Below are 15,076 nucleotides of genomic sequence, written 5' to 3'. Positions count from 1 at the left end.
AACGCAAATTTAAAATAGCGGTTTTTAAAAGACATCCAATGATCTCATATACTTAGGATGTCTAATCAATATCAGGTACTTTATTTTTAACTCGAGTTACTCCCACAACGAATCAACTCGAGCTACTTTTCTTAGAACTCGAGCTAGTTTAGCGATGGTCGAGTCGAGATATTTTTCTCGATTAACTCGAGTTACTCCCACAACGAGTCTTTTCTACTTTTTTTTTATGAACTTGAGCTAGCTCGATTCGGTACCCAACCCGCGCCGAACCAATACTCATTCATACAGCGCATCGGCTACTCGTTTTCACTCGGTCGGTTCGGCGACTTTCGGAGCATACTTCAGTCGCAGTCTGCTAGAGATGGGTCGTCGACGCGTTTTCCGTTAACGAAACGCAACCGCCCATCGTCGGCGATCAACTAGTCGGTCAACTAGTTTTTGTCGACTAGTCGATCATTCAACTTAAGTTGATTTTCGTTCGTAAGACGAGTTTAACTGAATCAACTAAAGTAGCTTTTGAGAATATGAACTATAGTTTTGGAAATTAATTCATTTCCAATGTTTATCATGAGCGCGGGTATCAACGCTTTTAACATACTGCAATAGAGTTTAATTCCGATAGATTCAACGGCATTGCGTCACAACGGGCCAACGTCTCTCTTTCGTTCTAGCGAATTAACTACACCGTCATCCTTTTTGTATATTGAATGCACTATTGCAATAATAAATAGCATAACAGACTTATCTTACTTCATCGCACATATTCAAAGATCAACTTACACGTACAGAATTTAAAGTTCAAAATATATTTTCTATGTAATTCTATGTATAATTCGACTAAGTCCGCACGTCGTCTCGTGACGCAGAGCGTTGATTAACGCGTGGACTCTCCGTTTAACCGTGTACGAATTCTACTAGTTAACCGAAGAACGGTAGGCCGTAGACACGTCAATTAGACGTGAACAGTTGATTCGACTAGTTCGTCCATTCAACGCCCGCCTCTACAGTCTGCCGCCTGATCGTGCCCAACTCGGTGAATCGTAGGTTCCAGTCCATAATGTGAATATAAGCCGCATCGCTCTCGCCACTCGCGACTCGCGATTGCTCTGTCAGACATCGAGTCAAGTCAACTCGAGTCAGCAATCACGTCAGCTCGAGTAACTCGGGTTGAAAAAAATACAACTCGTCACATTGCTAAACGAAGACATCGATTATTGAATTTGAATTGATGGTAATTGGTTCGTAAACAAAAGTCGTTGGACGTTACTCGTATCATATAAATATGTGGACTGAGAACAGTTAGACCGTCAGACCCCGTCATCCGATCCAAGATTATTACAATAGTATTTTATTTGTAGGGGCTGACTCGGATAAAATCAACAAAACACCGTTCAATGAAAAGGTTTTATAGATAAGTTGACCACTTATAAATTACACAAACTGATGCTCGATCGCTATTGAACTCATGGTTAGTGTACTGATATAATATTGCTCATACATGACGTATACAGGTCTATCCACACTTAACCGGGCTGTGCCCGAGAAGTGGACGGGCCGTGCTCTGTCAGGGGCTCAAAAAAATATCGTTGCGTATATTTTGTATGAACTCGTTCACATATGTCCGTGTCCGGGCCGGCGCCGGAACGGCACCGCAGTTCATACAAACTAGTACGCCCCATCCACGCCCCGTCCACTGCCCTGATGTGTGTGGACAGTCCTTTAACGTAAGAGCTCGTCAAGCTTGACACTTTGTACTTTGGACCGTTCTTAACAAAAACCCCATAGTTGGATTTAAATCTTGAGTGACAAGATTGACGTGCTCTTGACCCTATACGACCTTAGAGGATGGAACAAAAATAAAAGATACGAACACACTCCGTCCGTGGGCGCTCGTAAAGTGGAAACTGAGATTAAATACTCAGAAGTCAAGCCTTTTAAAGATCTTTTGTAAGCGTTGCTGTTATACTGAAGAAAAAGAGAAACTAATGATTAGGCAGTATGGCCTTTGACGTTCGCCTGTTCCAAACGGAACGAACAAAAAAGCGTTGCTGTCATTTAGACGTGCGGCGGACGTGCGTCATTGCTGCGCGTTCGCTTGCTTTGTTTCGCGCCATATCGCCGTATCAATCACGCCATTTCGGTTATCGAAAGTTACTGTTGTTTGTAAGAATTATTACATACTTATTCTTGTGAATGGTCAGAATCGTGTCCCAAAATGCACGTCCGAATAAGAGTATCTGGAAAGTCTGACACCATAGTGGTAGTGGAGTCGAAACTGACTAAAATTGAAAATTTTCGACGAATCATTAAAGACAAATTTGACATCGACGTAAAATTACAGCGATTATTCTACGGAGGAAAGTTGGTAAGCATCGTCGTCAGGTCCTTCACATTTTAACCTGCAATAGTAATAATTTAGTGTACTTTGATTTTTAAATTTCTGATTTTTTACATTAAAATACTCCCCATGTGTATAAGCGGCGTATGCGTCGTTATTTGGAACATATTTTATGTTTATTTCATTATTATTGTTCTTCTCTGTAGCTAGAGGATGGTTATACATTCCACGATTACAATATTAAGTTGAACGACGTCATACAACTTATGATTAGAGATGCACCACAAGGAAAGGCCGAAAAAGAGGATAATGATACCTCAGCTTCAGGCAAGGTGGAGCAGGATAATCAAACATTTGACAAAAATATTATCCATACAGGTAGGATTTTAGCTCTTGTAAGCAGTTTTTAGAACGAATTTTCAATAATTTAGTAAATTCATATACCATTTGAACTGATTTAAAAACTCATATAGAATAATAACGCGTAGAATGATAGTTTCATATCAAACGAACTGTTAGAAGTTGGGCAAAAATCAAATTCATGTAGGTGTAAGCAACTTGTATTAATGCTCGTCGGCATGCACACAAATATACTAATAATGATGCTACGGAACATTTCCATCAAAAGTGGAGAAATTGTCTCTTGCTTCACTCATCAAGTTAATAAATACTACCCAATTTTTATTTAATTCATAGATGAACAAAAGCCTAAAAGCGAGTTTAAGTGTGACTATCAAATTTGACTTTACTTCATGAAAATTTGGATATATAAATAGCCTGATAATATCGGTGGATAAACACGAGAAGTACACGATAACAATATAGAACCTGAAAGTTATTTATACGCTACTTTGGCGAACTGATGATGACTTTTTTAGTCAGTGTTAGATCCCTGAAATAAGTTAAGAACTTTTAAGTTTGGACAAGAAAATTTTTTTAAATGAGTCCTGTATGATGAACAAGAATAATAATTTTCACATGAAACGAATGAGGGCAAATATTAAATATATTCTGTAAAAATAGCTTACATTTGTAGAAATTATGCAACTGTAGCAATATTGCCTATTCTAAAATTTTATGTAATATAATTAGTTTGAAACAGAATAGCAAAATGGGGAGAAAAAACCATTACTTTGCAACATTTTCGTGTCTTGTTGCAACGAAATTAGTTTTCTGTTTTAGTGAATATTTACATAAAAATACAAGTTGAAACGCTTTACTTCCCTGTGGAATGTGATTTTCTATTTTATGTTTGTCTGACATATTTTTACACTCGTTTACCACACATTTTGTCATTTTTAGTTAATGTTCTTGAGCTGTTCGCAGTGCAAGTTGACCTTGAGCAATGACAGCCTGCCCGCTCGTGTAAGCCTATTTGGGTCCCTACAATTTGCTTCACTTAGGGTGTGTGGACTAGGTTTCTATGCGTTATTACTCTAAGAAAACTCAAATTGCACACAATTGAAACATTACTGCAAAGTTCACACATGGTTACTTCATTTGATACAAGGAAGTGTCATAGCAGATGATATAGGCAACTGATAATCAATTATGTGAATTGATTTACAGATGTAACCAGCCAATATTACATTGTTGGTGACATTATTGACATGCGAGATAGAGAGTATGGTGCATGGTTTGAAGGGAAAATAGTCAGAATAGTGTTGGAACCTAAAGCTCAGCACAAATACACAGATATTGATCATCAAAAGAGTGAAATTATAGATTTGAAAGATGAGAGTCAGGGAAGTGATTCTGAAAACACTCCTCCGGGAGAAATTGTGAATGAGGAAAACCCTAAATCTAAAAGAAAAGGAATTGCTAAATATTTCACTAAAGCTGTTAATAAAAAGAAAGAAATTCAGGTCAGCAGTAGAGTCCATGAAGATGATCTGCTTTTTAAAATACAACTTGACGATGAGTAAGTAATTTGCTCCCTTACTAAGTTGCTATGAAATATAAGCTTCCTTATATTGCTCTTATTCCCATAGTCTCTCTAGTGGTTTCTCTGATACATTCTCTTGTAAACCTGCTTATAAGACCTTAATTCAGAATTTGGTACAGCACTGTTCAAGTGCATCCAGCGCGAAAGCCCTGGTTTGTGGACGGCGCACTTTCTAGAAATGTATTGGTCTTGGCATTGGCTTTTAGACTACATACTGGCCACTAAATAAGTTCTACCATCTAATAAAAAGATTGGAATCTCCAGTATGTAAATTCTGTAACAAACTTAAAGATATGCTACATTTAATGGAAAGTGACCATTATGTCGCTCTGAGAAGCCAATTTCAATTAGGGGATATTTGGCAGGTTGGGGAGTTAAATGTAGTGTTGGGTGAACTGTTGACGAAGAGGGCTAAAACTATACTCATATGTGAGGTCTTGTCTCGCGACAAGACTGGCGACATGCCATGCGATGGCGACAATATATATTACAATAATATAATACACAGGGATTGACGTCACAAGGCCGACATTAACACCCAAGTGTCTTATTAATGGCCTTATTAAAAATAAGATTATTAAAAAAAATAAAGAAAAATGAAGGCCCATTTTGTTTTTAGTTATATTTCTGCATATAGCGGCTTTATTGTGGCCACATGAAGTAGCTTTAGCTTTATTTATTAACATTATATTAGGGGTTAAAGTATGAAATTGCCGTTTTATTGCAATAGGTTCTTTGAATTTTCGTAGAATCTTCATGGTTTGAGGTTTTCGAATGAAACTTTTTTCAAATGGTTTGTGATTTTTTTTTTTAAATTTGAAACACATGAATATCGACTTTCAATTGTTTTTGTTATTCAATTTAGACAAGAAAGATGGATACTGCGAAAATTCGAGTGATTTTTGAATACGAGTTCCGACGCGGAACTAACGCGGCAGAAACAGCCCGCAATATCAATGCTGCGTTTGGAGAGGGGTCTACTAATGAACGCACCGTGCGATTTTGGTTTAAACGCTTTCGTGATGGAAATTTCGACTTAAAGAACGAGTCACGAGGAAGACCGCCCACACAGGTGAATAACGATGAATTAAGAGAGATAGTGGAAGCCGATCCTAGTCAAACTACCCAGGAATTAGCGGCATGGTTTAACGTTACCTTACCCACAATATTGACTCACTTGCGTCAAATCAATAAAATAAAAAAATACGAAAAATGGGTGCCTTATGATTTGACTGATCTGCAGAAAGAAACGCGTGTTGAAACTTGTGTTGCCTTGTTGAACCGGTACAGAAATGAAGGAATATTGGATCGAATTGTAACATGTGATGAAAAGTGGATTCTTTATGATAACTGGAAAAGAAAAATGCAATGGCTGACCCCAGGTCAAATGCCACAACAGTGTCCTAAAGCAAAACTTACCAATAAAAAGGTAATGGTAACTGTTTGGTGGTCTCAGCACGGTGTTATTCACTATAGTTTTCTCCGATCTGGTCAAGCAATAACGGCAGATGTCTATTGTGCCGACCTCCGAACCATGTTGACAAAACTAGCAGTAAAACAGCCCCGACTCATGAATCGATCTTCACCATTATTGCTCCACGACAACGCGAGACCTCACACAGCACGAGAAACCATTTTGACCCTTCAGGAACTGCAGTTAGAAACCATTCGTCATCCTCCGTATTCACCAGACCTTGCTCCAACGGACTACCATTTTTTTCGTGATTTGGACAATTATCTACGTGACAAGAAGTTTTCTTCCCAGGAGGCAGTACAAAATGCTTTCACACAGTTTGTGCAGTCTAGATCGTCGGAGTTCTATCGCAAAGGCATTAATAACCTTCCCATTAGATGGCAGCAATGTATAGATAATAATGGCAACTATTTTGATTAAATAAATTTGTTAAAAATTTAAAAAATAAACAATTTAGATTTTCAGTACAAATCGGCAATTTCATACTTTAACCCCTATTATATTAATTTACAAAATATGTGTGTTACATGTACTACAAGCACAATATTTCAACTTTGCAGCGAAGAAGACTCTGACATTTATTGCAAATTAAAAGAAATTAGACCTCGGGCACGCAATGTTGTTGAAATGACTGACTTGAAAGAAGGACAAACTGTTATGATTAACTACAACACTGACCATCCTCTGGAAAAGGGTTACTGGTTTGTAATTCTATTTCTCGTAAATTGCTAAGTCCTTATACTTACATTGTTCTTGAGTAAGATCATAAAACCGCAAAATAGCAGTGTCGGGTTGTTTTCCATGCACAATCTGGCAAACGTGAAATGGAAAATGTTTTTGATTTCAATGTTAAGATTTACTCTATTTTTGTCACAAGAAAATGAGACCAAGTAAATATTTTTTCTTTCTGTCCGTCCAAGTAGCGTAAAAAAGTTTTATTGATTTATTCACCACATTCTCTGTGTTTACAATTATGCATAATAGTTATGTTTTATTGTATTCTACCCATTGACTATGTAAGTCAATGATTCTACCTGTAAAACATTTGTTTCTTAAATTACTTTGAACATTAGTTCAACGTTCCCATTTCAATGAAGGGTCTATTAGGCCGCAATGGCCGCATCTTAATGTTGTCCTCTTCTTTTGCATTGCATAACATAATGTAACAGCTGCATGTAAATCGCTGTATATTCAGGTACTGATTTGAAACAGACTACCAATTTACATTTTGTTATTATCCACAGGTATGACTTCACCTTAAGTGAAATAAAGAAAACCCGCACGACCTATGAACTTGTAGGTACTTTGTATTTGGGACCTGAAGCTGTACCCCAAAATGAAACACAAGTGAAAGTTCACGATAAGATTTTCAACATTGAAGAAGTAATTCCACTTGAGAAAAGATCTGAAGAATATAAACGTATGATGGCAACACTGCCTGAGAAACGTAAGTCTTTTAGTATTCTCACAATTTAAAGTATTTGAAGGTCTTACACAAGCAGGCTAGGGAAAACATACTCTTGAGAATCATTACCTTAGTGTCCATACTGTTGATTTATAAGATATCTGTGTCAGGATCATCTCCTCTGAACTGTTTGACCTGCCGCGACAATGAAATGACGCCGTGCAAGGATTGCGGGTGCTTTTTGTGCTTAGGAAAAGAAAATCCTGAAAAGGTTAGTATTGATTTAATTTTAAATATGTAAGTTAGTTTCTATAATGTGTTTTTATTTTTTCATCATTATGGTTTCGGAAACGTACATCAGGAACACTTAGAATGAAGAGAATGTCTGAAGATTTTTTGCATGGCAAATAAGAGCTGGCCCTGTTAAACATCTTGATAATCTTATGGTGATTGTTATGAAATTTGCAGATAGTGCTTTGTGACGAGTGCAACAATGGTTACCATATGAAATGCCTTATACCACCACTGAAAGAGCTTCCTGAGGAAGATTGGTACTGCCCGTCATGCAAACGCGACCCTACCGATGTAGTGGCGCCAGGTGCTGCTAAGCAGACGAAAAAGACAACAGCTTCGAAGAGTAGCAGGGATTGGGGAAGGGGCATGGCTTGTGTAGGTATGGTCATCGCTTCACCTGTTTCACATGGTAGCCTCTCAAAGTGAAAACGACGCAACTTCCACAATTTCACCCTTATTTCAACTACCTTGCATACATGTATAAACTTTATTTGTGAGATGCCAGCGAATTTATTTGTACTTGTGTTTATGAATTACAAAATCGTAGTCCGTAATTGCTTTACCATTTTCTCTTAGGTAAAACAAAAACATGTGCAATGCCGCCAAATCATTTTGGGCCGATTCCTGGCATTGAAGTAGGCATGTGCTGGAGGTTCCGCATACAGGTAAGCGTAAAAATTTAATTTTTCAATATTTTCTTAACAATTGTCGGATGTGATGTGTCGCGCGCCCTGTAGATAGCCACTGCACAAATTGATGGGGAATTGGATCAGGCCGGTTAAAAAAAACATTCTTTGGTCATAGTTGTATTTAGATCTTAGAGGATGGAAAAAATAAAGAAAAAGAGCTTTTTGTATTTATGCATTGGTGTAGAAGTAACCTAATTTACCACTAAAGCTAGTGCTGGAATTGCATTATCATGTGATCTGGTTACATTGAAAGTTGTGTTAAAATTTGATTCTTCAAAATGAATTGAACAAATGAATATGATCTTTGATCTAATGTTTACATTCGGCAGTCCTACAATTTCCAACCACTCTTTCTTTCTGTTTTCATTTGTAGCTACCTTAAAAATAACAATAATGAAATAATAAGAACCTCGCAGTGAATTGTTTTAATAACAGAATATCGATAATACATCTGCTTACTAGAACAACACTATCTCAAAATAATCCTTATCAACAATCATCAAAATATACAAACAATCTGAAGTGACCACAGCAAAATTTGGCAAGATTTATGAATAAACTACTTAAATAAGTGTAATTACGTGAGATGTTGTGTATTGTGTGATTTATAGACAGAAAAAATAACACATGCCAGTGCAATGTAACATTCGGTTGATTTTAGCTTTTTCTAATACCACACCATTGAATGCCGCAGCGACTCATTTTTATTAATACCTAATTGTACTCACTGTCAGTATTTTAGTCCATTTTATTACAATTCATGCGAATAATTCAATAAAATACTTGGTGAAAGACAAATGAGTTACTTTTTTTCTCTTGTTTACTAACGAAATACCACTGACTCCGAGTTTTAGTTTTTAATCATTCTTAATGACTACCGTGTTCCATGTTACGAACTATTAATAACGAATTCAGAAGTAACTTGTACGGTTTTTGTACAAAAAACTTCAAGGCTACTATCCCTAGGTCCCCTACATCATTCATTTTGGGCATGGTATCATACAGATCTCTAGAAGTAAGGCGAAAATTGGCACTTGTCAATTATATATTTTGCCTAATAAGGGGATATCTCAGTAATCCCATTCTATTGACTCAGATCCCTTTTTTCTATTCCGCCAATAACACAGTACGTTCTACATCAGCGTCGACACCCCCCCTTCGCTGTGCATGTAATCCGCACGGAGGCACTACGCCGGACACCATTCTACGAGGCTCTAGCCTTGATAGAAACTTTAAATGGTATTAATGATACTGATGTGTTCATTAAATCTGAATCGAAATTTCCGACTCCCCGCCCGAAGCTCGGTGATCGTAATTCCGCAGCTTGCTTTTGGGCGGTGATTGACTCGACCCTTATTAGTCAATAAGTGGCTTCAGTTATTATTACTGTTATAAAGTTGTACAATATGAATAAATAAGTAAGTAAATATTGATGTCATCCGAATTGTACCTAGATTAAGAGCTGAAGAAATAAGTTATTAATTCTAAGTGAAGATTTCAGATTGTACTAACAGTGTTTGCATTAAATTTACTTTTATGTTAATGTTAGCTTTCAGAATCGGGCGTCCACAGACCTCCGGTGTCAGGCATACACGGGCGCGATGTAGAGGGTGCATACAGCATTGTGCTCTCGGGTTTGTATTATAGGATTTTTAGTTGTGTTTAAGCTCGGTAAGAACTGGGTAAAGAAAATTATATTTAATTTGCTATGGTTGTGTATTTAGGCGGTTACGAGGACGACGTGGACAACGGCGACGAGTTCACGTACACAGGCAGCGGGGGCCGGGACCTTTCCGGGAATAAGAGAACTGCTGAGCAATCGTGCGACCAGACTCTCGCCAGGGAAAATAAGTGAGTATTTTAAAGAATACAATATACTAATTTACCAGATAACCACAAAAAATGACCTGGATGCAAAAAACTGGAAATCCCTTTACTATGATCACCAGAAAAGAATAGAAGATTTAATGAAGCCTTAAAGGTATATTAGCGCTATAAATGAATACATTCCTGTATCAAATATATTAAAAGGCATGCATGTCTATTCTCCACAAAACAGAGCCCTTTTGACCTGACTTCGACTTTCCGTGATATATTCATAACGATAGCGGTCGGCTACTTGGAATGGACTTTGTGGTTTTTAAAAATATCAACTGGCCACCTTGGATTCACTTGTACAAGTATTCTACAAGTTTTCCAAGAGAGTGTGCGATGGAACTGCACGATTTAATACCTTCCTGTTCCACCCCTATGGTGTGGATATTTCAAGAATTCGCCCGAAGCGTTACGCTTCTACATTTATATGGCGGTAGGCTACGGAGTGGAATTCCCTGCCTGCAGACTTATTGCCTGATAGCCGTAACTTGGGTCTTATCAACGAGAGTGAATAAGCATTATTTGCATATTGGTGTTCATGCTCCATCGTGGACCACATCGTCACATTCCATCAAGTGAGATGGAGATCAAATATGAACCTTTTTTATTTAAAAAATGTGATGTTGACTTAGGAAACCAGTTTAACTTTGGAGTCACTACTCAGAACACTAACACTTGGACCACTAACTAAATAATAAATAATATATTGAAATGGGCTTCTCCGGATGTCCCACCTAGGATCAACGCCTTGCTTTGTACCAAAGTTCGTAATAGGCAGAGTATTTACCTAAGGTTGAAAAACGTAACATACGTACAATAAAGTGGATAATATCTCCCTGTGAAATTAGAAATTATTGTATTGTATTTTTTAACCGACTTCAAAAAAAGGAGGATGTTCTCAATTCGACTGTATGTTTTTTTTGTATGTATGTTACGCGATAACTCCGGTTCCTTTTTTTATTGGAAAGAGGGTACCTCCATAGTGGTCCAATTTCGTTTTGAAGAAAATCATCCACGTCTAAGGGTGGCTGATCACGCATGAATATTCATTTTTATAAATAGCGCCTAAATTTTACTTAAGGAGCAATTATTTTAATGGTTGGTATTGCTATTCTCCAATTCAAGACGTTTTTCTTTCAATATACTTGAGAACCGATTTTTATTATCTCCTGTGTCAAGTCCTGTGTAGTGGCGAACTAGGACCACCTGTGAGAAATGTATAAAAGTTTTCTTCACTCAACCTTTACAGCTACCAGACGTCGACAAGAGATATCGCTTTTTGAATTGTAATCTTATTTTATTGAATACCATGATGTTTTACGAGCTTGATTTTTATTTGTATTGGTATTCATTCCATTATGTTTTGGAATTATTAAATTTTATTTTTAATCGTTCCGATATTTCGGAAGGAGATTAGGAGGAGGTTATTCACTCTACGTGTATATTCATCTATTTCGATCTCAGCTTATTACGGTCACGTTTTTAGGGCTCTTGCACGGAACTGTGCGGTGAAGCAAATCAGCGAGACGGGTGGCGACGCCGGGGATAACTGGCGGGAAGGGAAGCCGGTTAGAGTCGTGCGCTCCTACAAAATGTTGAAACATTTCCCCAAGTATGCTCCTAAGGCAGGCATCCGGTGAGACAAGTCATATATTTTACTTTACATATGTTATGCGTGTTTACGGCAGTGGTAGCAGGACTATATTTGTCGGAGAACAGTTGTATCTCAATGTAGAGGTTGACTTGTCAAAACTGTAATGGCTTTAATTTGTTAGTTACGCACAAATGGCGACGCGAAATATCGTGATAATCGGTAATTGGATTATGACCTTTCTAAATAACATGAAAAACTCTGTTTGATTTTGTCATTTGGAGCAAAAGAAGATGAAATTGCGGCATAGTAGTATACCTCATATTGATCGTTAAAAAATCGAAGATATTAGTTTTCAACAGTAGCCACTGATTTTTCAGTGTTCCGATAATAGTTTTGGAACTTTTCGTGCCGTATTACGAAATATTCATTGTATTTATTTCAGTTATGACGGAATATACAAAGTGGTAAAGTATTACCCAGAAAAAGGTTTGTCTGGCTACCGTGTGTGGAAGTACTTGTTGCGACGTGATGATCCCAGCCCAGCCCCGTGGGAAGCCGGGGCAAAGGAGTATTCTCTTGTTGTGAGTATCTAAACCCGCACGTAGGTCGTCGCACAAACGCAAGTAACGACCATTTTTTGCGTAGCCCGTACATGATAGATATACTTTCTCATTACATTATGTGCTGGGGGATAGTGATTTTGGGATAGTGGCTTTGTTTTATTTCTTTAATAAAACTATTATTTTCTATTTGTTAATTAGTATCCCGATGGCTACCTCGAAGCAGAAGCTGAGAAACAAGCGTTAAAAGAGAAGAACAGCAAAGCTGCTAAAGGAGGCAAAAAGAGAGCTCTTCGGGAGAGCAACGTCTCCGAATCGAATGGCAACGCTTCTCCGCCAGGAAAGAAACGAAAAACTGCGAAGAAGGGAACTCCTGACCCGAAAAATAGCGGTGAATGTTCGTATCTTTTGACATTGAAATGATATTATATTCTAATATCTATACAAGGAAATGAGAATAAGAGTACGTTCACGTAACAAGCGTTTGACGCGTGTTCAACGAGAATTGGGTTTTTATGTAGTGTACATATCGCACGCGCTCGTCGAATAATATCTATTTGTTACGTCCCATGTTGCAGGACGTTTCTCAACTTCGCCTATCAATCGTATTAAAGTCTTCTGTACCCGTTTCTACTAAAATATTTCCATCACAACGCAATCGCATAAAACCCGCCTCAACGCCTCGTAAACGCGTGCTCGTGTGAACGGCAGTACGGCAAACTTGATTTCAAAGAGCCCATCAACACGCGCTGACAAGTTCCCGGCGTTAGCAGCAGCGTCAAACATGCGTTTACTTAAAACGCTCGTCAGCAGGCACCTACGGCTTTTTAAAATTTTCATATGACATTCGGAACGCCCGTCATGCGTACGTACTCTAATTACTATAAACAACAAACTATTGATGAATGAATTAACTATTGATTTCTTCAACTGTTTCCAGTTTCTAATAGCACCAATGTGAGTCCAAAAACAAAAATACCAAGTATGTTCGCCGGCCGGAAGAGCACAAAGCAATCACCGGTAAAAGTAGACAACGCTTTAACCGACGCGGAAACACTGGCCATAAAAGATGACGCTCTCAATAAGAAGTTGTGGGAGGAATGCTTAGAAGTGTGTCGCAGCAATGGCAAAAAGGTTTGTTCGAGAACATTATCTTTAGCCTTACAAAGCGTTTACTCGAAAATGTACTGATTTATAATTGTGCAGGCGAATTGAGCATATTTAAATATTTCAACTTATCCACAGTGAAGAGTGTGAGTTTAATATATGTTATATTCAACATCGACAGTACAAGCCTGGATGTCAGTTGGCAATGCTAGTTGCCAATTTACACTTATCATATTGCCTGTCATAAAATACTTGTATTATTGACAGGGACTAGTCGACCATGTGACACAAGTATTCTTATGCATCATATGTCAAGATGTGCCTGTGGGTCCGGTCACTACACCGTGTTTACACAATTTCTGCATGGTAAGGGTTCTTCATTATGCTCTTGTAAAACAAGTCCAATGCAACAGTATATGTGTGTGATTGTATAAGGTCGCAACAGCGCGTACACAAGTTTTTAAGTTTTCGCGATTGTAATGATCGCGCCTGTAAATGCCTCTAAACGTTGGTTTGATTGAAAAAAGTAATATACGCGATTTAGACCCGAAAAAATAGTTTCATTTCCTACAACCAAGTTTGATTTTGTATTAAAAAGGCCAGATCAAAAGTACCAAGAATTAACGGGCATAAATGTGCGATAAGACTGATTATTATGCAATGTCGTTCTGTGACCACACCAGGGCTAATTAATAATATTTGTATGTTTGCAGGCCTGTCTAAAACTAGCGTTCAAGTCGACTGGCGTGCGGACTTGCCCCTGTTGCCGACAGAGTCTGGTCAAATACGAACCAGAACACAACGAAAAACTGAGAGCTGCCCTCCAGTGCATCATGCCTGGTTACGACGCAGGAAGAAAATAGACCCGATATCTCGTGGTTGTAATAAATTTGGCTGTAGCTATATGACACGAAACACTTGAATATAAAAAGATGGTCTTTAAAAATATAGTACTTGTCTTCATTATGGTGTCATTAAAATATAACTCATCTGAAGCTGTGTTCAAGCATTTCTGTAGCTATCTTGATTAAGCTGTCAGCGAAGTGATATTTACTGGTGATCAAAGCGAAATCTGCATTTGCGACGTACTTCATTTTTTGTAGAGATGCACACGTGCAACGTCATGTGTTACTTTTTTTAGCACGTTTCAGTAAAATATTATCGAACTTTACATAAAATTGCCACATTTCCAATTCGAATGACCTTCTATACTATACAATGACTTTAAATCTACCTCAGTGGCCTTACGGTTCCCATGCTGGACTGTCACGCAGAGGTCCCGGGTTGGATTTCCGGCCGGGAGAAATACTTTCATGGCCTACATTTATTTCTGTCGTGAGTTTGGGTGTACTTTGTGGTTGTCTATATGTGTCTATGGCACACGCGATACAGGGTTCTCCTAATGCAGAGCTATGAGTGTGTGCGCGTTATTGTTAAGTTGCACTCTGAACAAAAAAGTGGCGTAATTCGAAAAATAATTATTGGGGTAAATGAAAATTACAGTCGCATATGTTAAAAATGTGTTGTATATGAAACACTATAATTATATTAACTTTATTTTGTACGTTGTTTTTTACATTTTATTTGTCATTTTCCCAAAAATGTTGATTTTCGAATTATTATACGTCTCATTGTTAGTGAGCTTGTGAAATTTACTTCAATGCGGCCGCACGGCCCGGCGCAGTGCAGCAGTGCGCGTGCTGACAAATATACTGCCGTCCACTAACTTTTAGTTAGTGGACGGCGAGGCTAAGTAACAAGTGCTCAAACATCCGTTTTAAACAGCATAAGATAG

The 15,076-nt window shown here is 38.0% G+C and overlaps 1 protein-coding gene across 1 annotated transcript; it reads left to right on the top strand.

Moving 5' to 3' along the window:
* Nucleotides 1–2,135: 2,135 nt before the first annotated feature.
* LOC113239202 (E3 ubiquitin-protein ligase UHRF1-like) lies at nt 2,136–14,943 on the top strand. Its single transcript, XM_026476094.1, has 16 exons — nt 2,136–2,365; nt 2,545–2,716; nt 3,908–4,259; nt 6,318–6,458; nt 7,002–7,204; nt 7,333–7,433; nt 7,631–7,835; nt 8,033–8,121; nt 9,695–9,779; nt 9,870–9,996; nt 11,507–11,656; nt 12,057–12,195; nt 12,376–12,571; nt 13,115–13,308; nt 13,549–13,647; nt 13,995–14,943. Exons 1-16 carry the CDS (start codon nt 2,216–2,218, stop codon nt 14,142–14,144), a joined length of 2,553 nt encoding a protein of 850 aa, XP_026331879.1. The 5' UTR covers nt 2,136–2,215; the 3' UTR covers nt 14,145–14,943.
* Nucleotides 14,944–15,076: the final 133 nt, after the last annotated feature.

Source organism: Hyposmocoma kahamanoa, unplaced genomic scaffold (genome assembly GCF_003589595.1).
Source record: "Hyposmocoma kahamanoa isolate Upper Pololo Valley unplaced genomic scaffold, ASM358959v1 99702, whole genome shotgun sequence".
Taxonomy (NCBI): Eukaryota; Metazoa; Arthropoda; class Insecta; order Lepidoptera; family Cosmopterigidae; genus Hyposmocoma; species Hyposmocoma kahamanoa.
The sequence above is the reverse complement of the archived record's forward strand: the minus strand, read 5'-3'. Positions and strand labels throughout refer to the sequence as shown.

Bases quoted from the DNA above. Each gene is read 5' to 3' on its own strand.
- LOC113239202 (XM_026476094.1), top strand. From the start codon at position 2,216: ATGCACGTCCGAATAAGAGTATCTGGAAAGTCTGACACCATAGTGGTA. The intron at 2,717-3,907 runs GTAGGATTTTAG...ATTGATTTACAG, and splicing joins CAAAAATATTATCCATACAG to ATGTAACCAGCCAATATTAC. The intron at 7,434-7,630 runs GTTAGTATTGAT...TGAAATTTGCAG, and splicing joins GAAAAGAAAATCCTGAAAAG to ATAGTGCTTTGTGACGAGTG.